Source organism: Acanthochromis polyacanthus, chromosome 7 (genome assembly GCF_021347895.1).
Source record: "Acanthochromis polyacanthus isolate Apoly-LR-REF ecotype Palm Island chromosome 7, KAUST_Apoly_ChrSc, whole genome shotgun sequence".
Classification (NCBI taxonomy): domain Eukaryota; kingdom Metazoa; phylum Chordata; class Actinopteri; family Pomacentridae; genus Acanthochromis; species Acanthochromis polyacanthus.
The window spans coordinates 8,938,696-8,964,443 of NC_067119.1; the positions used below are offsets into that span (position 1 = coordinate 8,938,696).

General features: G+C 39.7%; 1 protein-coding gene across 2 annotated transcripts in view; it reads right to left on the reverse strand.

The window, feature by feature from the left end:
- Positions 1-25,748, reverse strand: part of ksr2 (kinase suppressor of ras 2) — a 154,186-nt gene that overhangs the window by 53,914 nt on the left and 74,524 nt on the right. For both annotated transcript variants that reach the window (XM_022209952.2, XM_022209950.2), the window contains exons 7-9: positions 2,126-2,195; positions 958-1,041; positions 558-643 (exon numbers count right to left, since the gene is read on the reverse strand). In XM_022209952.2, coding sequence (XP_022065644.1) covers positions 558-643; positions 958-1,041; positions 2,126-2,195 — 240 coding nt within the window. The remainder of the gene's footprint in view (positions 1-557; positions 644-957; positions 1,042-2,125; positions 2,196-25,748) is intronic.

The following is a 25,748-nucleotide window of genomic DNA, read 5'->3' on the forward strand; positions in this document are numbered from 1 at the left end:
ATAGTGTGAATCTTCTTTGCAAAATTACAGACAATAGGAGAAAGAGTTGGAGCCTCTGGTGAATTCTGTATCAGTAATATTCAAAAACATACACTTTTTTAGGTAAATGAACACATACTGTACAAGCAGGCCTACAGATAGAAAATCTGAACAGACCTTCAGACCACCAAATGCACTATTTATCACTGTTATTAACTATTTAACTCCACATCAAACTCCTGGTGAGATTGAAAACTGACTTTCAAAGTGCTGAACTATGAGATTAATATCTGTAATAAAACTAATAATGTGTCAAATTATCATGAACACTAGAAATTACCACATACTGCAATACCTACACAAAAAAATCATTAAAATTTTCTTCCAAAATGCAAAAAGTAAGTTTTCAATCATGCAAAACTGAACCATTTCGTTGACACATTATGACGCCTGTGTCACGAAAACCCAATAAATGACTTTCTTTGCTGTAGAAATTTAAAATCATCACCATGCAGGCTAATGAAAATGCACATGTAGCTGACTTGAGCTGTAAAGGAAACCTCACAGAGAAAATCTACCTTTGAGGGATTCTCGTCCGCCTCGCTGTATGATCAGTAAATGGCAAGGTGGGGCTTCTTTGGTGCATTTGTTGTGGCACTTCAGCCTGAGTGCACAGAAACACAGGACCCTTGATTAGTGTTTGTCTTGTTGTTGCTTTTTGTTTGTTTATTTACGCACCGTTAAAAAACCTTTTGCAAAGTGGGAGCATTAGCGTTGCAGAAAAAACTGACAAATTGGTAATTTACTCAAGTGAGATAAAAACAAAAGGGGTCATAAACATGCGTCGTGAGAAAAATAATCAAAAGAGATGAAGAAATGCAGAAAACAAGCAAAATGACAGAGTAGTTTTACAAATGTTTATCGTCACTGCAGCTGCATGGTGGAAAGAATTCAAGATAGACCAGCTTTAATACTTACTTGCAGTTTTTACATTTCAGTCCAAACAACATTCCCTTTCCACATACTATGCATGTCTGGGACATCCAATACTTTGTGGAAAACCTGCAGGCAAAAGAAGACAGATTGAAAAAAAAAAAAGACACACAAGCATCACTTTTAGCTTGTAACACATTTCTCTGACATGCCAGAGCTGCGGATTACCATGAGGAGAACATGGGATTTGACCTTTTGCCTTTCGGAACGTTTTCTCATTCTGACACATGGCTTTCGTCAAACGCATCACATCTCACTGCGTGACCTTTCCGCGAGGATGTTAGATGCTGGAAGACGCTGCTTCTCCAAAAGCGTTTACCTCCCTAATCTGCCTCACTCGCTGATGTAATTTGGGCCTGTTACGTTTTCATCTTTCGGTAACCTCCCGGGCGAATAACGTCGAGGACCGAGGCCGTGGGGTTTCCATCGACGCGACAATCAGTCTGAGCGACGGGAGTTCAGAGGCCTGAGATTCTCTTAAAGACTCCAATACGGTCTCTTCTCCAACAAGCAAATCCACGACGCCAATACTGCGAAGACTGACTGAGCGGTCAAGCGCTGTTGGCTGTATTTACTGATGAATGGCAGCAGTGTGGCCGACTGGCTAATGGCAGGTGACTAATGTGGTTTGACAGAGTCCAAATCTCTTTATTAGGTTCCTTCTTTGCCTCGACTGAGAGCCACAACTCGCTCCAGCTAGTAGATTTGTTGATAACGTGACACTCAGGGCAGATTCAGAGAAAGGAGTCCCTAAAAGCAATTTTGTATTCAGCGTAAAAGGCCAACAGTGAGATCAAGGGTGCACGATTGAAATGCACAAGTTTGGCATCGAGGAGATTGTTAGATGGAATGACGCTGCTTCTTAAACCAGCTATAATCTTCACATAACAGCTGTATGAATGACATGTGTTGGCTCTGTATGATGGGGCTTAGAGCTTCTTTTTCCACCTCACTGACACCCACGTTCTGGAGGTTGCTGACATCCAACAACTAATGCGGTACTGTTTTACTTTTTTGATTATGGTGGCAGAGAATAGCAGGCAAGAAGAGAAACAGATCTGATACGGAGCCCTTTTTAATTGGGCTGGATTCCGTCACTGATAGACTGTAAGCACAAACACACACGCCCACACACACGTTCCTTCAGGCTTACCTGTGTTTTATTGAGTTTCCCAGATCTCTTCGGGGAATCTGTGGGGACCAGCGAGGCACTGAGAGAGTATCTGGAGATGAAGAGAAAGGAGAGGAGAGAACTTGTTACAGTTTCACTTTAGTTTTTTCTGTTTCAGTGAAATGATAATACTGACACAACGTCTTTCTGAATTGAATAAATGTCTTGCGTTCAGCATTCATTTAGTTTATATGGCATTTCGAGCGAACGGACTGATTTCTGTGGCAACAAACTGACATTTGGGTGTCGGACTTAATCAGCTGCTGAGATGACTCACTGTCAACTCATCCCTGTCAATGAGATGTTGTCGTAATAGATTAGGCGGTTAGTTAGCAGGTAAATGGTTTAATGAGTATTTAGGCTGTATAAAAAACAGATCTCTAGTTTCCTTTTGCAGGCTTTTGGGATGAGAATAGACTGAAATCACAGGGGTCTGATCTGAACCACCTGTTTGAATTGTTCATGTGTGGCTGCAGATCCCTTCATAATCACTTTTGTGCTATCTGTATTCCATTGTGAAGAACTCTGCCTTTAAAAGATTCTCACAACAAAAAAACCCCTGTTCGCTCGGTCCATTAGCGCTGGCGGTGACAGAGCAGGTTGATACATTTGCGCGCCACCTCTGAATACCAGGTGAGAATGGCAGCCTACACAGCGCTGGCCATGAAGGCGGCTGGATGTGCATTGAGATGATAGCTCACTCTAATGATGTGTGCCGGCTGCCAATAATTCAATGACAAAAGCGCTGGAAAAATGCTGACAAAGTCAGAGGTTGTACTGAGGAGCGCATCATGCAAGATCATTTGGGGTATTTTGTTTCAATTTCTGCAGAAACTGCACATATTACAGGTCCATTTAGGTTATATTCTGCTGCATTTTTACCAATTTAGGGATGAATACAGTCAAGATAAACAAAAAATGAGACAGAACTGAAATGATATTCACTAGATTTTAATGGCACCCACCAGTAGAATAAAAAGAATACTCCGCTGATTTAACATTACACTCTAAAAACATTGTCATATCTGTGATGGACAGCTGAATAACAGATCATAACTGGTGAAAAAATGCCAGAGATAGTGTCTTTTTTACTCTGTGCCTTCTTCTTGCTTGTTTACATGATCCACAATGCATTCTGACCAACAGTTCATTCAGAGAGTGGGTTTTATTCTACTAGTAGTGGTAACCTCAAGCAGTAACATCACTTCTTTCTAACTCTAGATGTGCTTTTTAAAATTTTATTTACAAATTTACAGCCTAAATATTTCAATTCAACTGGTAAAATAATAAATTATAAGGCAATGTATCAGACTTTGCAGTTCCCTCTGGAGCCATAAAGGCATTTATACATGTTTTTTCCCCAAATACGCAGTGAGATCAGATTTCATTTAAGATAAGTATTATGTCTAATTATTGAACAGAAATGCATACTACAAAACAAATGCTCACTATTTTCATCATCATCGCTTCATTAGGCAGGTGTGATATAAGAAAACAGCTCAATCAATAAATGTGCAGCGTTAAATGAACAAAATAAAACCAAAGAGAGAAAGAAGATTGAAACCATCAGAGAAACCATTCTCAAAGGAGTCGATATGAGTAATTGTCTGCAGGTCTTCAACCAGAGTTATTCATGAGTATTATGTTACTTTTATGCTCGAAATGAGTGTCAGGAAGACGGGAGCAGTGGGACACTTGAGTCTTGCGGTGTGTGTCTGTAGGTAGATGAGATAAAACTAAATTGGGGAACTGAGAGGATTAAGAGTAAACAAAAAAAATCATTTCTAGAAGTTTTTCCTCGGCGCATTAACTGTGGTCGAGGTGTGCAGTGAGACGGATCCAAATCTGAGAGGACAAAAGCAGTTTGCTTCGAAAAGGCTGAAGGGAGAAAGAGATGTGGGTTGGTTTCAGCTGAAAAGCCTGTGATATTACCCAAAAGAATGAATCATCTACGGTTCTGAGGATGAATTTTCACATTCGCCGGCCCTTCGCTTTTTTGTGTTTTTATTGGAAAGGAATTTATTGTGTAATGCCGATGTTCTCCCCTGAGCATTGCTGAAAACAAAGAGAGATCTCCTCTGGTTGCAGAGGGATTCTGACTGGTTGACTTAAGCCTCATTGGGTAGAAATGAAGCACCACAGGCAAACTCATAAATCAGAAATCCAAAGAAAGAACTGAACTAATGATCTGCAGTCTACCTGATGGTCCTTTTCTTCAAGTTTATGATCCTGACATTCACTGTTTTGAAGTTTGCTGCTGTAGATACTTTAGCTTGATTATTGGATTCCTAACTTCTGACTCTAAACTAGAGCAGAAAAACAGATCAAAACAAAACAAAACAAATGACGCCTTGCTAGCTTTCTGGAATAATGTTCACAATGGAAAAATCTTACATCTACAGGCAAGTACAGCCCATTAAAAACAGCAAACACTGACCCAAAGTGCTTTCCAATAGAGAAACAACATCAAGAATTTAATGCTAAGACCCTACAATTATATATTTACCTGATTAATTTAGAAAACAATGGCTAAAACTCAACAGAGAAACCCAACAAATCCAATGATTCCATTTCAGCAAGCACTAAGAAAGTAAGTTGAGTAAAGCAAAGTTGCTGCAAACGAAGCCAGTCTATTAAAAGTGTCTTTAATCGCAAACTCAGAAGGTTCAATTTCAATGCCTCTTTATAAAACACGTTATATTCTTGTTTTTTGAAGTCTGGTTTCTCCTTAATCTGCTTTTTTTCAAGAAGAAGAAGAAGAAGAAGCGGTTGGAGGGAAGTGTGTAAACATTTAGTAAAATGGCTGGGACAGACCTGGAAAATCTGTCTGTACTATACAGAGATAAAGCCATAAAAAAGGCTCCGTCCATCCTAGGCGACAACAGTCATCCCCTGTTTGGTGAGGATAAGTGGCTCCCTTGTGGCCACAGATTCCGTCTGTGTAGCTGCAGGACAAAGAGACTGAAAAACTCATTTGTCCCCGTTACCATTGTCCTTCTACGCAATAGTATGTGAGTTTTATTACTGTCTTACTGTCTGTCTTGTTTGTTTAGTGAAATGTAATTACATATCACTGTTCTTTTTTATGTGCTGATGACTGCAGGATAATAAAGATTACCTTAACCGTATGACAACGCAACACTTCACGGAGAGGATTCAAAGACTTAGCTACACAGTTAAGAGCCTGAAAATGTCTGAAAATCCCTTAAACTAAAGTCTAACCACATCCAAAAGACATTATTAAACAAATTCATCTTATATAAAACGTCAAAAATAATACCTTTCGTTAATCATAATCAAAAACTGAGGCTTAATGCACCACTGTATATGCTCAGTATAAAGATCAAGATCATAATCAGCTCCAATGTTCACATTTTGAACCAGAGGGTTAATCTGCTATTCGGAGCCTGCAGCACCTTTGACGTCTGAACGGGGACTTCTGGTTCTCGGTTAATTTAGACTCTCTCTGCGGATGCTGGCGGAGAGACTCTGGCATGAACGAGAGATCTGAAATAGACGCACCCAAAACCCGACATGCATGATTCAACCTGATGCAAGTCCACCCAAAGACTATCAGACCAGATCTGTAATGTTTTCAGAAAAATCATAAAAACTCACCGATACTAATGCCATGTGAGTCTCTAATTTGCTTCACAGACAACGTTCAGATTTCTACCTTGGGTACCACATATTTAACATTCTGCAACACACTGGGTAAGAGGCAGACAAGAGTTTTCTTCCAGGCTAAAAGATTTTTCTTCTGCTCTGGACGATGCATAACATAGACGGATATTGAGCAGGTTTGTATTAATTCCAATCCAGTCAGGTACTGAACGTTTTGACACAGAAAGATGAGACCGAGGGCAGAAAAACAAGACCAGAACAAACCCAACTGAGTGTAATTCTGATTAGGACTGATTGAACCTTCTGTTGACTAAACCTGACTAAAACTAGTATGACTTTCTTCATATTATACCTGCAAATGTCTTCAGCAAAATGAAAAGAAAGCTTAAAATACCCATTGTTTTCTTGTATATCACAAAAATTAAGATTTTCTCAAGTTTATTAACAGTGACTGGACTGAAGGTGACTTGCACAGTTTCGATCACAGCAAATTAGAAAGCCAACAAATCTTAGCAAGACTCATATTTGTCTTCTCATAAGAAGCTCTGTCAGTTTTATTAATTGATTGCCAGGCTGTAAGTAATCACCAGCTGTTGACAACGTCGCTAATGTCGTGGTCCTGGTGCCACACAGCATTTCCTGGTTCCTGAAACACCCTTCCTGTCCTCCTCCTTGTCTCTCCAGAGGCTCGGTGTCTTCTCCCCGCACTCCGATGCATTGCTCAATTACACTCAATCAACCTGATAACTCAATATAAGGGGGAACTGACATCATCTGCTTCTTGTTGGCCTCGCTGGTGACTGGCGGATGATTGGACTTGTCACCGGCCTAGTCCCCGTTGTTCGTCTTCCTACTGTACTTGTGCACGTGTTGCTGTCAGACTTCTATGATCCTGCCATCAGTACTCATGAGAGTTACATGCTAACAGTCAATTAAGAGGAAAATAGGTTCAGAAGTGATAGAATATTACATGTTTTATGCCTGTTCTACACTCAAACTCTGCTTTGTATAGTGCTCCTGTTCTGCAATTTCTGCAGTAGCTCCTCAGTGTATTTACACTGACGGTATCTGAAAGGTGGTAGATTCACAGAATACAGTCTCCGCATGCAATCCAATTCAATTCCATTTCATATTAACTTTGCTGTTTGCTGTTCAAATCTCTGTTACGTTGCAGCTAAAGCAAACAGAACATTAAATCCCATCTGCTCCACTTAAACGGCAATGAACATGAGGTGGCTACCACTGGCTGCAAGCATTTACTGAACAAACAAGACATTTACAGTTTCAGAACTGGTCCAGCACACTGAGCTGCACACCTTCAACCAGCTCGAGCGACCCCTGCCGCTGTGTGGTAACCGCTGGTGACACGAGCAGCATGAGATCAGCGTGTGGCGGCGAATTACTATCATCTAACTTCTCTGTGTAAACACTCGGCTGCACCGTAAACGATCAAAACAGCCGCTCTCCTGTTGCTCAGCGAGAGTTTGCTGTACTATTAAACTGCACTTGCCGTTACCATGGGGACCGCATGTTAATAATCAATCAATCAGGACTGAAAATCTTCAGGATTGCAAAAATTCTCAGCAGTATCTGCACCAGTATGAAGCTCAACAGGTACTTTTTAAGGCATTTAAAAGCAGAGATTTCTCACATGTTGTGGCATTTTCCTTCCAAAAACTTGTACTAACGAAGCAGGATTAAGTTTTCGCGAAGTAATTTCAGGTTTAACTTTGGGTTTCCAGGACGACGATGATGGTTCACTTCTTGTGTCTTGCCATTATGTTGCACAGCTAAAGCAAGAGAAAAATAGATTGTGTACAAAAATGCCATCTAACTAATCAATTCTCTTGGAAATGGCAACACTACTCCTTGCAAAGACAGCCGTGGCCTTTTGGCTTTACTTGATGAGCTTAGATATGAAATATAGCGCAGGATATTCAGAGCAGAGAGGACTTCAGTCTACATCATTTGAATTTTTTTCAATTGGCTGCAAAAAAACTGAAAACAATGTTCTACAGGCCTGATCGTGGTTTAATAATAAAACATAGACCTATTAAAATTTCATCTGATTTGCAGTAAACCTTGAAGTTTGAATTATGTTTTAATATGTGGTCCCATGATGGTTTAACTCTGCTAGGATTGCAATGATAAGAAAAGGGCTAAAACTCTCCTGCTCACCATAACAACGGGCTACATCTTAGCAGCATGTCATTTTAATGGAATACACGATTTTAACTTTAGTCAGACCTACTTAACGATGGGGCAGTGATACTGATAAGTCTGCTAACTTCACCGACACACAGTTGGTATTGTTTTTGCCACCTTTATCCTCCTTTTGCTGCAGACTCTGTAGCTTTTGACCTGTATTATATTTTCAATTTCCTCATGTTGGTTTAGGTTTTGTAGCTTGTTCTTCTTGTGAGAAATATGCAGCTCCAGACCCATCTACACTATCGTTTAAAAGTCTGGGGTCACTTCACATCTTTATTTTTGAAAGAAAAGCATTTTTGTCCAATGAAGATAACATTAAATGAATGATAAATCCAGTCTAGACATTGTTAATGTGGTAAATGACTTTTCTAGCTGCAAACAGCTGATTTTTAATGGAACATCTCCATAGGGGTACAGAGGAACATTTCCAGCAACCATCACTCCTGTGTTTAATGCTACATTGTGTTAGCTAATGGTGCTGAAAGGCTCATTGATGATTAGAAAACCTTTGTGCAGTTATGTTAGCACATGAATGAAAATGTGAGTTTTCATGGAAAACATGGAATTATCGAGTTGACTCCAAATTTTTGAACAGTTGTGTATGTTTGCGATTGGACATATGGTACTGAACACACTTCTAGCCTGGTTCAGAAACCTCAGACAAATTATATAACTAATTCCAGCTTATAGAAGCCAGAAAGAAAAAATATCCTGGGTAAGATAAAGTTGCTACACACCAAGACCTCAGGTGCAATGGCAAAAACAACACCTAATTATCACTATTTTGATGTAGCAGTGGCGTCTCATGAAGAATAAAGTCAAAATAAATGTACACAAGCTTTAAACATGTATATGCAAACTGAACACTTTTAAAGAGAAAACAGAAAAGTAAACTGACTAAAAACTCAAATTCAACATCTCCACTGAGGAAAATCAACTGAAGAAAACATAAAGGTCAATCAAAGCACATGTATGTGTATATGTTCAGACAGAGAGATAAGCACAGACACTTTATCATGTCATAAAAGCAACATACAAAAACAAACTTGCGTGTTCCCATGTGCATGTATGCATGCTGAGATAGATGAGCCTGCAGGAACTGAAAAACCCCAAGGCGCCAGACAACAGTGTCCTCCTCCATCTTCTCTTATTGGCCTCAGCCTAATTAAGCCGAGGCCTTCCTTCCCCCTCCTCCTCCACTGGCTCGTCAGATGACACATATCAGGCCATGGGGTTGAGAACGTATATGTGTGTGTGTGGGTTAAAACGAGAACTGTAACTACACCGAAAGTCGAAGGAATACGCGTTTGTGTCTGTGTGTGGGTTAAACAGAGCGGGGCGGGCATGTGTGTGCAGAGATAAAGAGACTACTCGAGTCTAGGAGCCTATTTAGAGCCAAATATAGTTTATTTGATGTTAGACTGAGATGCCTCTCCAGCTGATTGACTGAGCGCTAAACGTCGCTATTCCCCATGGAGGAGAATTTTTTTTTATTTTATTTTTTTACTGCGGGTAAAAGAGAAATGAGTGAAGCGTGTGACAATTAACAAAAAAAAACAAAAACACAACATACAAACAACTTGGAAAAAAATCACACACACAAATTCTAATCATTCTCATTGTCACCCACACCTACTCTCCTCATTATCAGAAGCATCAAGGTCGCACGGCTCAACGGATGCTTTGGAGTGTAGCAGTTTGGCAGTTTTGGATAAAAGCTTCAATCAAACGGTTGAATGCGATCCACATAACTGGCACGGTCCAATCAAGAGATAATCAACAGTAAAAGACTGGAATATTAAACGACAAAGGCTAAGAAATGCAGCTTCAACAAGGAGCTAAAGCCTGTTTGAGCAGATAAGGGTCTGGCGTGACGGTTTCCATCCAGTGGACTGTGCAGAGCAGCAGAAAAAGTCTACAGGGCTGTAAAATCGTGTGGGCGTCTGCTGCACAATGTGCTGCATTATTGTACATGAGTGTTATATGAGCGATATGTTACAGGCTGCCGCGCACCATATACTCATCGCTCCTCATCCGTGTGTTTTACCGCGTCTTTTCCGTGAGGTGAAAGTCCACAGCTGAACTGGGTATTTATTTGGAGTGGCAGCAAGAATCCAAGTAAGCTTGGAAATGGGCATTTTTTTCCCCTTTCTATCCCTTGGTGAGAAAAAAAACTCTGATGAACAAGAGACAAAGCCAGGTTGCACAGTTGCCATGGCAACAGCTACACGCTGATCAGCCTTTTTTTTTTGCAGAATATTGTGCTGTCATGTTTGACAAGCAAGAACACACACACACACACACAGATTTTTACAATTAACACACAAAAAAATCTCTTTGATAAACTGACAGCAGCAATCACCGGCGCTGGAAAAATAGCAATTATCTCAGATGAAACAAGTATCTCCGCACGGCCGTATAGATGGTGGGAGTCTTTTAAGACTGGCGGTTAAAGTGTGCCAGTGAGACAGAGGGAGGAGGAAAGGGAGAACAGATGATGCCTGGAGGCCTTATGGCTCGGTGGAGACTTCCTCAGTTGGAGAACTCAAGTGGCTCGGAGCGTGCAGACGAGTAAAGCGACCAACAGGCGGAGCAGGTTTTGTGGGGTTTTTTTGTGGTGAGGCCAATCTGACGCTGCAGAGGACTTTCAGGTGACATAACACACCCTCCAGCAGACATATTAAGAGGTCCATAAGTTCTGGACAACACTGATGACAAACAGCTAACAGTTTTAGTAAATTTACACATTTGCTGCCTCATTGAAATAAATACTCAGCTGTGTCTTCCCCGAGCCGTGCTTTCTCATATTAAATTGGGAAAAAATAGCAAGATAAAGATCCCAAATGGAACTGGATGGACGTCTCAGTAGTGCAAGTTCTGCAGCTCGAAGAAGATGAGTTACATGTTGTAATTCACCAAACTGTACAACAAAACCCATTAGTAGGTTTGAAAGTCATGTTAACTTTAAGAAAATCATCACAATTACGCCAATTATTATATCTATTTACCATTTATCTATTATGCTACATGCAGTGCTATTTTATCTTTATTCATGTTCTACACAGTGCATTCATATTTTCATTTTTTTATCATTATTCTGTTATTTGCAATGACTGTGTTTTTTGATGTAGTCAAGAGCTGCTAAACTGTCTTTTGTTGTTGTTTAACAATGACAATAAAGATCTTTTCTATTCTATTTATCAGAGTCAGAAATTGAAAAAAAAGAAAGAAAAAAAATCAGTTTTTTTTTTAACTTTGACTTACTCATCTGTGAAGTGCTTTTCTGTTAGCAAATAATCCAAACCTAAGCCTAAAATTGGGATAGTTAACTGAAATTACTTTGTTCTGTGTGTCTCAGTTAAAATGCACCAAAAGTAAACTGTTTGCAGTAAACAGATTATGTAAAATACCAGTAAACTGTATCAAATATGAGCTTCAAATCACAAAATATCAACAAAATACCTTCATTCACCATGTCTTGTTAAAAAAAAATCACCAAAAATAAAGCATTTACTGTAGCTAGATTCTTTAAAAAATTAAAAATTCTTCTTTCCTCAAGGCAACTGTGAAGACATTAGTGACTCATCTGCAACCAACAGCTATGTGACAAAAATGCTGGCAATTTTTGACTGAACTGCAGGCTGTCTTTTCACGAAAGTATGGAAATTAAACAAAAATGTGAGCAGTGAAATGTGCCAAATCTTTTCCCTAAAACTGCTGAGACATGTGGACACTTTAAAAAAAAAAAAATTTATTGTACTTTTTCAGAATTTTTGTACAATAAAAAAATCTAAGAAATTCTGCTTTTTTTGGTCATATTTTAATGAGATGTGGCCTTCTAAGGTGCCATGGTTTGATGCTTTCTAGGGGTGCAGGATTCTACTTTGCACTGAGAAACATTATATAAAGAACTGCTTTGGGTTCAGAGGGTGAAACCAGTTTGTTTAGATTAGCTGTACATGGATCGGTGAGATTTTTTCACACAAACACAAGCGTAGTGTAGAGCGGGACTGTTTACAAAAACTCCCCTGACTTGTGACATTACTGCCACCACCTTCCCCACTTCCCTCAGAACCAGCATAGTAACTACTGACCAGTCCACCTCCTAACTGACTACTGCTGCTTACGACCTCGTCTGCAGGCTTTCATTAGTGGGAGTGAGAGTTTGATGGCAGAGCTGTGCATGAGACAGAGTGTAAATTAAGTCTCACTTGCAAAAAACTTTACCAAGTGGAAAACAGATTTCCTTTAGTGGTGGCCTAATTCTGCAAGAAAAGGAAGCAAAATAAAGTTGATTGCGCATTTTTGGATAATCCAGTAGACTCCCACACACCGTCTAACTTGCAAAGATACATTTATTAGTGCAAATAGTGAACAATCCAGGTTAAAAACAACTGTCTCGGTTTACTGAGATGGTGCACATCATATTAAACATAATGACGATTCAGTAAACCATCATTTAATAGCTATGGGTTTTCATCTGAACTATAATTGCAAAATTGATTTCTCGCAGTCTAGTGACTGGTTCTGGTGAAAAAGAAAACACGAACGAAAGACTGCAAATAAGTGCTTTGGAGGGCCGTGAACAGAGGTCAAAACAAACACTGGTCACAGGGTGAGATTGGCTGATCTCGACTTGTCTCCTCGGGTAGCTATTTCTCACCGTGCCCCGTTTTAAATTTAGCCGTTATTTAGAGCCAATATTTATTTGCCAACTCTCACAGGGACCTCCATTGTGGTACCACGTTCGGTTGCTAGGAGACCCGTGACGCAATTGCAAAGCATCTATTAGAGGTTAGCGAGAGTGGGTGACGTCACTGAAACACATGTAGAAATAAAAAGAGTGAGTTGTGTACAAAGCGCGTGAAGAACATTTAAGCCATTTATATCCACAAGCACACACTCTCAGACTCCCACACATGCTCTCTCCCTCCATCTCTCTCTCCATCTTACACACACACACACACACACACACACACACACACACACACACACACACACACACACACACACACACACACACACACACATACACAAAAACAGCCATCAGTGTTGCAGCAGGTGTGTTTGTTGGTCGGATGCCAGGGCTGGTGGTACTGGATCTCCAAGTGGTCACAAGGCACCATCACAAGCCGAGGCGTCTGTCTAATCCAACTGTGTGGGCTCAAAACAGCCCGAGGCGCTGGAGGTGAGCTGCCCGTGGAAAGTGTGCGCCTGTGTGGTCACCAGAACTTTTCGTATCGGACAAACAATGACTTATAACACCTGGAGCGAGAGCAAAAGCGCGGAAAGCTGAAGTTTCATGATTCAAGTGAACCACGAGGGTAAACGAAATCTAACAAAACAATAGGCTAAAGTTTGCTTTCAAAAAGTAAAACAGTTTTTGAGATGTTCTGCTGCTCCTACGTATATACTGATCAGCCACATTTAAACCGCCAGTGTAATGTGTGTGCATCCCTTTTTGTGACCAATTAGGGAAAAAGATAAGGGGTCATCTAGCGGTATTTTGCAGTAGGATGTTGGCAGTGGATCCTTTGGGTTTTGTGCAGGATATGGCTTTTGTGGATCGTGCTTGCTCTGGTGCATCCCGATGATGTTTGATCAGACAGGGATTGGAGGAATTTGGAGGACTGGTCAGTGCCTAAAGCTCTTTGTCATGTTCCTCGAGCCATTTTGAGAAGTTTCTGAGGTGCAGCAGGGCACACTGGGGATGTCGGGGCCATTGAGACGTGTCGTCATGTGCTTGGTCAACGATATTTAGGTGAGTGATACATGTCAAAGTAACATCCTAATGAATGCCAGAACCCAAGTTTTCCCTTCAAAACAGTAGACTGGACTGAAATGATCAATGTTGCCAGTGGTTTAGTGTTTTGACTGATTGGTATACATTAGCAGACACAGTCAATATTTTCACTTTTTGCAAGCAAGACTAATGGTTTTCTTACTGCTGTCTCTTTGTGGTCCAGGTTGGAAGCCAGTCTTTTATGAGTATCCAATGAGAGTAAATGCACAGCACTACACAAGGTCCCATAGCTTTAAAACAGAGGGGCTATGACGGTGATTTTGGTGTAGTGAAGGATTGACAGCTTGGTTTGTAACTTTAGCTGTTTGGGTATCTGTAACCTGTGCAAGTTCTTCACCAAACTTGGCATTTGGGGTAAGAATTCCTGCTGGACTAATATTAAATACTGTGTCTTCAAAAAATTAGCCTCATGATTTGCCTCATCTGCCAACCTTACTATTTATACCTTGTTGTTCCAGGTCCTAGTTAAATCTTGTAAACGCCAGGAAACGCTTCAAATTCCAGTCTGATTGAAAGCACAAGATGGTATATACAAGATTAATGTACCAACTGTGATAGTGCCTATTTTCCTACAAATTAGACCACAATTTGCAAACTGAACATCAAGCTGTATTACAAAAGTCGTAAAACTAACAATTAAGACCATTATTTTTACTTCACTGCGATAAAAAATCAAAGGAAAAGTCAGTTCATTTTCTCTTTGACTTCTATTCAATTTATCCTGTTTTCGCAACCAGAGGAGTCGCCTCCTGGTGGCACTTAGAGAGAATGCAGGTTTAAAGCTTCATTTATCGAACACGGGGGCTTCATACATCTCTTAAATGGAGTTTAAATTGCTCAATTTCCTCATCAGTTTTGTAAACTTAGTACAAAAAGAGTAAAAATGGCTCTTCAAACCAGCAATCATGCTTTTGTCAACATTACACCCTCTCAGATCTTATTTTGGCTGATCAGAGCTATGCTGGCAATAATGTCAGGTTACAGGACTTCATGTACTAATAAACCTTTTTCAGTGCAGACATTCTGGCATGCCACAGCAGCAGAAGCACAGGCATAATTAATAATATAAATACTGAGTGCATTCCGTTCGGGTGAGCCAGTTTCAGAGTCCAAATATTGTGCATGTCGTCTCACTGGCATCGCTGTCTGGGTCACCTACTGAAACTGAGCCACCGCGAACAAAAAATGTATTTCATCTGCTGCGATGAGTAAAAAATATCTGCAGCGAAAAGCTACTTCTACTACAGTCAGGAGTTGTGTCTGAAATGCATTCTATTTACGGCCTGCCGTTTTATTGGAGTGTGAAATTATGCAAAATATACAGTCATAAAAACTGCAACAATGGAATGGAAAAGTAGAACGCAATGAATGCAAAAACACAGTGACTCACAGAGTAACCGTCCCGAATCTTAATCTACTGTAATGTGAGCTATATGGGATTTTATTATACAGGGAGTTGTGCTTGAGTGAACAAGGGAGTGACTTTGGAAGCAGCACTGTGGAGAAGGGAAATCACTGGTGTAGGTTTAGTATGTGCAGGGTTTTGGTAGATGTATTCAAAAAGCACTGGATTGCTGATTAGGTTGCAGCACTGATGTTTGTTTTAAATCAGGATTTTCTTACTCCATTAAGTTTGACTCTACAACTGATCAATATACTCGCTTAGATGGGATGTGAAGTTCAGTCACATCTGAGGAAAAGTCAAAATGTACGCTACAGCTCAAAAGTTTGGGGTCAACCAGATGAAAACGCACACTTTCATTCACGTGCTAACATAACTGCACAATGGTTTTCTAATCATCAATGAGCCTTTCAACACCGTTAGCTAACACAATGTAGCATTAGAACACAGGAGTGATGGTTGCTGGAAATGTTCCTCTGTACCCCTATGGAGATATTCCATTAAAAATCAGCTGTTTCCTGCTAGAATAGTCATTTACCACATTAACAATGTCTAGACTGGATTTCTGATTAATTTAATGTTATATTCATTGAATAAAACTGCTAAGGGCAGTGACCCCAAACCTTTGAACAGGAGTATACATAAGATGGACTGGATTTGTCTACAATATGCACTAAATTTGAGCACTTATCTGCAGTTTAAAAACATAACTATCTGCATATTTTCTCTAAAATATGTTCCATGGAGCGCCTGAGCAAAAAATACACTACTGTAGTCTGAATTATTTTTGTAATCTCTCTCATCACAAGCAGACTATCACAAATAGTATCTCTAGGTGGAAAGCCAAACAAACTCAGAGGAAAGCGCTGACGTTCTCAGCTTCGACTGGGCACTGACTCATCCCGAGCAGACAGCATTTGGTCTTGGTCACCTCAGCCAGTCTTGTGGATCCTCCGCGTGTTTTGATTCAGACGACTTGAGGGATGAACGATAATGCTGTTGGCTGCGGGGCCCTGACGTATGAGATGGCAGCGATACCATAATCCCAAACATAGAGCCGGGACGGTTGTTTAGCCTGGCTGACCGGTCTGGCTCGCAGACACTCGTCCACATGCTCACACAAGCGTTCACACACAAACGCACGAAAGCCGTTCCTAAAATTAGAACCGGAGAGCCTCGGGGCAAACTGAGAAAACATTCTATGTTTTCTTTACAGGGTTATTTATTACTGAGTACAACGAGTTATCGGGCATTTCACGCTTCAGGTTTTGTATCATAAAGAACTATATTCCTTCAGATTTTCGTGTTTTAACAAACAATACAATTTGAACATATGCAGAGCAACATTATGAATAACAAATAAGTAATTATCAAATATTAAATAAAAACAGGTACATGTGAGTTAACGTTCTACACTTTTTCTGTGCATTTTTAGCACCTGTTGCATTTTTAGTCCTGCACCGCTATGGAGACAGCACAACCATTAATAGAAATAAAGGCAACTTAAAATATCTCTTGTGTAGCATCATGCAGTTATAATGTCATAAAACCCTTTAAAAAAAGGGGGGAAACTGTTCAATTTCTTTGATTAATCTTTTGTAATGAAAAAAATGAATTCAACATGCGTAATAAGAGCCCATCGATGATACTAGTTCTGTTACATTGTATTTTTTTATATCATTAGATTTTACTACTTAGATTTTGAGTTTTTTTTTAAAAGAATTTGCTTAGAATGAATGCTTCATTTTCAGTGTTGTTTTTAAATGAGACATCGTGAATAAAGTGAGTTTCATGAAATATCATGATTCTAAGCATAGATTTGGTTGAGTTTTAAAATGAAACGGGACATCACAGACGATCACTTCAAGATCTGTTGGAAAATTGAATATCTGAGGGTCCTTTCTCTGATAAAAGGTTTCATTTTCGAGAATTTTTGTAAAGATAACATGTCTTCCAAACCTGTCGACTGGTTTTGACTTCAAAGATGTAAAATGTGCAAAGAAAAAATAACATCAGCTTTTAAGATCAAAATATTATAAGTTATACAGTTTAGCTTAAACGTTAGGTTAAACCGTTTTGTAAAACTGTAATTACACTGAACACAGACAGAAAAACTCTATTTTCCCCACCACAGTCATTTCTGTCTAACCTCAATGCTGCTGTAGTAAAAAGAAACCGTCTGGCAGACACTGACAGATCAGCTACTGTAGAAATACACTAATGTAAAAAAACAAAACAAAAAAAAAACAGAATCCACACAAGCCCGTAGACAAACACACACAGCTTGCACGTCACCCTCTGCACTTACTGTAATCGACACTAGCAGAAACATTTCGAACAGTCAAACCTGTGTTTTATGAAAACTGCAAAACGCGCCCGAAGGAAGCAGCTCACATTAAAGAGAGAAATCACAGGTGATATTTCTAAAGCCCCATAACTCCTCCCAGAAAGCCTGAAGGGGAGCGAAGTTGTGCGACTCCTTCAACCTTCAGAGCTGTCCACAGCGGACGGATTATTTTGGATTGTGGGTATACAGGCTGGTTCCAAACCAAGCTGTGATCCCCACCGTGTCCAATAAAGCTTTCTAGTACAGCAGAATAAAAAAAAAGCGCTCTTCTAACTCCTAAAAACGCTCCATCTACGTAAGGAGTATATCTGTTCTATAGCCTCCAGCGGACTCCTAACTCGGACAATGCAGCTCAGTGGGTTTTCAGTTTGTAGTCCAACAACTTTACAGGTGGTGACTTGGAAGATGTCTTCATAGTGAATAACTGCAAGACAGCGATTGCTATTTTTAGCATTGAGATCAACCTATTTGTCTGTATTGTTATTCACTTTACATTCAGATTTTGACTTCCTCTATCTGGGGGCAGAAGATTGAAAAATTTGAAACTTTAATTGCAAATTCCTCAAAATTCTGTAATGTCCAGTTTTTCACACCAAAACACATGGTTCCAATGCTAACATTTAAACATATTTTCCTACAATTTCATGGACAAAGTGGTATAATCCAATGGACTCTTTCAAATCTACGTGTCATTCACTTCTATTTGTGAATGTTCTATACCTGTTTCACAGGTTTAAAAAAAAATTCATGAAGTAGCACATGGACATTCCATCACATGCATATTAACCAAAACCCAGCAACATAATGAAATTCTGCATTTTTAAAGCGTGTATCATGTTGTTTCAAACACTTAACAGGACAGCAACAACATACTGTCAGCATCCACTGTTCTCCCAATTATGTAAGTGGTAAATGTAATTCCTTTTTCAAGCAAAGGATTTATAATATTTATGCATTGACCATTAGTTTGAAAAACAGGACTTTAACATTGAGGTTTTAGCAACAGAAGAGCTCCAAGTTTGGTCATTTTTAGCCCTCTGGACCTCAAAACCCAACAGCAAGTCTGAAAGGCATGCTTGTCTTTTTTTCTTTTTCTTTTTGTTAAATGTTCAAATGACACCATTCATCAGAGCCAGAAATCCATCCATCCATCCATCCTCTATACACCGCTTTATCCTCATTAGGGTCGCGGGGGGTGCTGGAGCCTATCCCAGCTGACTTGAGCGAAGGCAGGGGACACTCTGGACAGGTCGCCGGTCTGTCTCAGGGCTACATATACAGACAGACAAGCACACTCACATTCACACCTACAGACAATTTAGAGTAATCAATTAACCTCAGCATGTTTTTGGACTGTGGGAGGAAGCCGGAGTGCCCAGAGAAAACCCACGCATGCACAGGGAGAACATGCAGACTCCATGCAGAAAGATCCCAGGTCCAACCCGGGATTCGAACCGGGATCTTCTTGCTGCAAGGCGAAAGTGCTAACCACTACGCCGCTGTGCAGCCCCAGAGCCAGAAATGTAAATTCAAAAATAATAGTTCTTGATCTAATCATCCCCACCAGGAAAATTATCTGAATTTCACATTAAAATCAAGATATTTCATTAAAATTCCTTTTTTCTACGAGTCTCATCTAAAATTTCACCTAAAATAAATAAGTTTGCACTAATCACATTCTGTTAAATGATAATTGTAAAAAAATCTGCATTCCTCGGTGCTACTAAGAAGCCACTATGAACTCGCAAAAGAGAAATTTGAACTGCGGGCTGTGTTTGCACAGAGCAGAGAGGAAACAAGTACAGAAATAAATCAGAGGGATTAAGAGCAGTGAAAAATTTCCTACTTTATCAATAAACTAAATGCAGCATGGCCCAAAGTTGCTGGAAGATACATTTTGCATGGTGAAACAGCATTCTAGAGTGCATGGGCAGCATAGTATTGGAAAAAACACCTAATTTGGAGAGGTTGTAAAAATGGAAGAAGCAAAATATCTACAAAATGTAGAGACAGCAATTGGCATCTGTGGGCACTTGGAAAAAATATTAAGTCCTTTCTACCCATTTCTTGTCTAAAATAACTAATCAAATCAATTAATATTAGGCCTTTTCCTTTATACATTATGACTTCTATTTCTATTTATTTCTATTTCCACAGAGGTTGAGGAATTTTTATTGCCATGAGAAAATGAGCCCACAGCGAGTACAAATGTGACAGGACACCAAAAAAGCTACTTGGGCTGTGCTGTGCTTCAAGACACTTGCAGACATTTTCTGTACAAAGACAACAACACCTAACAGTAACCAGGTGTTGCGACTGGAGGACAAACAGCTAAATAAGTAACGCAAGTGCATTACAAACAGTTTTTTTGTTTGTTTGTTGTTTGTTTTGGCAAAGATCTAAAGACATAAGCAGTCAGTAAACATCTTACTGATATTTTCATTTATCAGCACCCTCTGTCTTGTAAAAAAAACTTCTCATTATGTTGATAAAAATACAATCCAAGTGGCATTATGTGCTTTCAAAGCACATTTCTGCCAACTTCTAAGAGATTGGGTTGAACTGGCAGGTAAACACATCAACAAAAGCGCTGACACTCATCTGACACCTCTTCATATTCCCAGTAGTTAATAAGGACTTGCTTACTTACTTATGTTGGCTCTGTGGTTCAATCTTTGAAATAAAAAGAGCAAGGAGAAAACAAGCTACTTAAAAAAGGTAATCGGATTCAGACATCTACACAATTCTCTTCAAGGTGAAAGTTTCTCCTGCTGATGTCTGTCGATGCATGAAGCTGTGCGTTTATCAGGACAACTATCAGTCATCTCGTCAGAATAATACACTGTATATGAACCTGCAGCGCCAAGTCACAGCGTTTCAATACTTTGACATTTGAAACCAGCCAAAAGAGTGAGCACGACTTTAGTTCGAGAATAAGCAACGATACGTGACTTTCATCGAAATGTCAAGTTAAATGTGGCGACGCACCTCTCCGTCTCGCTAACGGTGGTGATATCAGCAGGACTGTTTGACTGACAGTGGTGGCGTTTGTTTGGACAGCTGAGAGCACCGATAATTGGACGACTAAGGATAACTCTTACCTGGAAAAGCAGGTTTGAATTCCCCTTTGCGGGTAATACAAAATCAGGCAGAGCAAACGAGTCCATTGGCAGTTTTTAAAAGACTGATGCCGAAGTCTGACAGCCAGTAATTATTTACAGACATTAAGCTATGTAACCATGGCTTCCTATTGGGGACTGAATGTCAGAGGACACACTGAGAAACACAATACGCCTTTGTATGGTGAAATATAATCACCTCTGCACATATCTACTATTCATCTTGGCAGGATAAAGAGTAACCTTAGGGGGAAAAATTTAAAAGATTGTGTTCAACATTACAAAAAGAACTTTGTACAAAAAAATTCATTACAAAAAATGCCTCTTAACCCTTAGATGCATGGGTGACTGGACCCTACACTCCTCCATAAGTGGGTGTTTTTATGCAAATTTTGTCATTTTAGTTAAGAATAATAACTTGTATTATTGTTTGAGTTATATTTTTGTCCACAAAAGAATGATTTCAGGTATGAGACATGTTTATTTTTTTCTTCATAGCAGGTTTTGAACATTTTTACAATTGAAAAAGACAAATATTACAAAGAACAGTAAATAAAAGAATGTCAACATCCATTTTGTTGACATTTTTCCACTCTGTTCCTCCAAGTCTGTGACAAAGAGGTTAGTGTAGTAATACAAGTATTACAATTTCTTTACAAGTACCAAAGGCAACTTAAAAATGTAAATGCAATGAAATCAAAAACACATTTTTTTTTTTTTTTGAGGAATAGCTGGAAAATGAAATGATAAAAACTTTTCATTACAAAGATATTACAAGAAGATCTCTAACCGGGTCATTTTTGACCCACTCTAAGAGTTAAAAGAGAATTTCCTATTTCAGTGACAGAAGTATTGCACAAATATTGACCAAACTGTCAAAACTGAATACTTTTTAAGGAGGTTATCCCTCACATTGTGATTTCATCGGCACCCCAGATTCTTCCTCGTCTCACCCACTGAAAACCTACCCAGGAATTAGCCTGATTCTTTGACCCTCTGAGCATTTACAACCCCATCTTCATTCCAGATGTGGACCACACACAGCACCTAACCTTTATTCTAAACCTGCACTGTTTAAAGGCTATGGAATAACTTATTACGCACAATGAAAGAACACAAAAATATTTAATTAAAACAAATTCTTCTTGGTTTTTTGTTTGAAGTTGAAGCAGCTGGTGTGGTCTTAGTCCTGAGAAGCTGAAGTATGAAGGCATCTTTTAGAAGGACTTTATAAATTGTAGCTTATATTTGTGTGAATTGTTAATAAACCATTTCCCAGTACTTTGAATATTACACTACAAAATATCAGGCAGAAATGTAGTCTGATCAACTCATCTTGCCTTGTTTATTTAGGGCAAATTTATGTTTTATTTATTTTAAAATTAATTTTACTTAAAAAATGTCTACAGTCAGACCACTTTGGAACTTCTTTTGAGTTGAGGAATTCTGGATAAAATAGTGAATGAACGGCCGAGAGTTCACTCAACTCATTCAAGAGGCAAAACTAACATAAAAGGAGATTTCCCAGAATTCATTGTCAGACAGCTAGAACTACCCAGAGACTCTTGTTTTTTGCAATTTTCTGTGTTTCTTTATTACAAGACAACTGATATCATGGCTGTTTCTTTCAATGATTAATATCAAAAATATTTTACCATGACAAAGATTAGCATCAAATTTAGTCCCAACATCTGAAGACTTAAAAAAATGTATCTCAATAACCACAAACAGCCTCAGTGATTGCCTTTGTACTGACTTGTGTGAAAAATGGTAGAAAGCACATTTGTCTGTAACCAGTATTTATCTGGCTCGTTGATTCAATTTAAAATTTTGAGTTTACTCAACTTGTTTCCTCAAGTTTAGTCAGATTAACTACACTAATTTTACACTTTCACAACTCATAAACTGTCTTACGTTTCTCAATTTAATTAACTTAAAATTATTTGCTGAGCAGCAGCAGAAGTTACAAGCCAGAGCCTGGAGCTGTAAATGTCAACGAAAAATATATAATTACAAAACCAAAAGTTTGTCTCCTTCATTTAAGCCAACAAAAGCAGAGTGCAAGTAATCTGCTTTACAAATATTAATACACTATGAATAAACTGTTTTTTGTTGTTTTTTTTACAATAATGTCTCTGTAATTGCAAACATTTACATATTGATAATTTGCTCATAAAAGATAGTATAATGGAGGGTAAACACCAACCAAAGAGGTTTTTTACATCCTAGAACAGGATATGACCTTGTTAATGGCTTATCAGGCTTAGAAGTATTAGTAAAGCACTTATTCATATTTAATAACAATTGATTTAAAGTATTAACCTCCTTTAAAGAGTCCCTTACTGGAAAACAAAAGGCCTCCTCACTATGGGATGGGCCCAACATTACAAACATGTACTTGTACCACATTAGCAAGTTTGCTACACCAACAAATTCACATCCACACAAGCGACAAATTTAAGGAAAAACCTGAAGCACTGACCCCTAGAGTGAGGCGATTCAGTGGTTCTCTTATCACCTTTATCCACCAACGAAACATTTCTGTCCTGGTGGAGTCACTTCCAGGGGTCACTAAATGGTTTAATGAGGATTAAAATGATGCAAATCACACACTGAGGCCTTCACAGTCATCGGACCTCAACTTAACTGAATACCTTTGGGTGATTTTGTATTTGATAGCACTCTCCACCACCACCACAACACCAAACAATCCTTCCAGTAGACTTCCACAGACTTGGAAAAATCAATGCAAAGTTGCATTTAAGCAGCTCTAATGGCACATGTTGGATTTTTCTTTTAATTTGCCACCCATCTGTATATCAACATTGGCTCTTGTCATCTCGGCCTTTTGCCGGTCTTTGTGTCTCTGTCCTCTCATGCATACAGAGTGACTGATTATTCTATGTCATGCCTCCACCGCCCAATATGTTTTCATTCAAAGTTTTGGATTTTACAGAGTTTGAAAAACCGAGGAGACGAGACTCGCCGTCAGAGCGTATCAGAGCGCAAGACGGCGCATTTTAGAGTGAGAAAACTCACCATACCGAGAGGTCTGGTCAACGCTGACAAAGTACTTTGTCAAGCAATGGCTTACTCATATTCTGAAGTGTTCAGTCGTCCACTGAGACAGAAAGTGCCGCTGCGTCTGTGCGTAACGGCAGCGGGTCGGTGTGCCATGACAGTCCACAAGCAGCACATATTAGAGGCGATGCTTTGCTTCGGGGTGGCAGGAAGGGACGTGGTGGGTGTAGCTGGAGTGGTCAAAGCACCGCTAATGATGAGGGGGATAGCGGGAATTGACAAAAGAGACAAGCATATGCTACTGGCAGGATCAACCAGGTAGCCCAGACGGGGACGAGCGTGTGGCGTGCACGCCCGAGCGTAGAGCTGCATGGCGGCACCGGGTCGGGACCGGGGTGGGGGTGGGGGGCACACTAGCGTTTAACCGACTAGTAAAATACTAAACGTTTAATAAATGAGTAGGCGGTTAAACGATTAAACGACTAGTCGCGCATATCCCTAATCTGAAGACTTTAAAAATGTATCTCACAATAACCACAAACAGCCTCAGTGATTGCCTTTGTACTGACTTGTGTGAAAAATGGTAGAAAGCACATTTGTCTGTAATCATTATTTACAGTGCCTTGTGAAAGCATTCGGCCCTCTTGAACTTTTCAACCTTTCGCCACATTTCAGGCTTCAAACATAACGATATAAGATTTTAATTTTTTGTCAAGAATCAACAACAATTGGGACACAATCGTGAAGTGGAATGAAATTTATTGGATATTTTATACTTTTTTAACAAATAAAAAACTGAAAAGTGGGGTGTGCAATATTATCCGGCCCCTTTACTTTCAGTGCAGCAAACTCACTCCAGAAGTTCAGTGAGGATCTCTGAATGATCCAATGTTGTCCTAAATGACTGATGATGATAAACAGAATCCACCTGTGTGTAATCAAGTCTCCGTATAAATGCACCTGTTCTGTGATAGTCTCAGGGTTCTGTTTAAAGTGCAGAGAGCATCATGAAGACCAAGGAACACACCAGGCAGGTCCGAGATACTGTTGTGGAGAAGTTTAAAGCCGGATTTGGATACAAAAAGATTTCCCAAGCTTTAAACATCTCAAGGAGCACTGTGCAAGCAATCATATTGAAATGGAAGGAGTATCAGACCACTGCAAATCTACCAAGACCCGGCCATCCCTCTAAACTTTCACCTCCAACAAGGAGAAGACTGATCAGAGATGCAGCCAAGAGGCCCATGATCACTCTGGATGAACTGCAGAGATCTACAGCTGAGGTGGGAGAGTCTGTCCATAGGACAACAATCAGTCGTACACTGCACAAATCTGGCCTTTATGGAAGAGTGGCAAGAAGAAAGCCATTTCTCAAAGATATCCATAAAAAGTCTCATTTAAAGTTTGCCACAAGCCACCTGGGAGACACACCAAACATGTGGAAGAAGGTGCTCTGGTCAGATGAAACCAAAATCGAACTTTTTGGCCACAATGAAAAACGATATGTTTGGCGTAAAAGCAACACAGCTCATCACCCTGAACACACCATCCCCACGGTCAAACATGGTGGTGGCAGCCTCATGGTTTGGGCCTGCTTTTCTTCAGCAGGGACAAGGAAGATGGTTAAAATTGATGGGAAGATGAATGGAGCCAAATACAGGAGCATTCTGGAAGAAAACCTGTTGGAGTCTGCAAAAGACCTGAGACTGGGACGGAGATTTATCTTCCAACAGGACAATGATCCAAACCATAAAGCCAAATCTACAATGGAATGGTTCACAAATAAACGTATCCAGGTGTTAGAATGGCCAAGTCAAAGTCCAGACCTGAATCCAATCGAGAATCTGTGGGCAGAGCTGAAGACTGCTGTTCACAAACGCTCTCCATCCAACGTCACTGAGCTCAAGCTGTTTTGCAAGGAAGAATGGGCAAGAATTTCAGTCTCTCGATGTGCAAAACTGATAGAGACATACCCCAAGTGACTTGCAGCTGTAATTGCAGCAAAAGGTGGCGCTACAAAGTATTAATGCAAGGGGACCGAATAATATTGCACGCCCCACTTTTCAGGTTTTTATTTG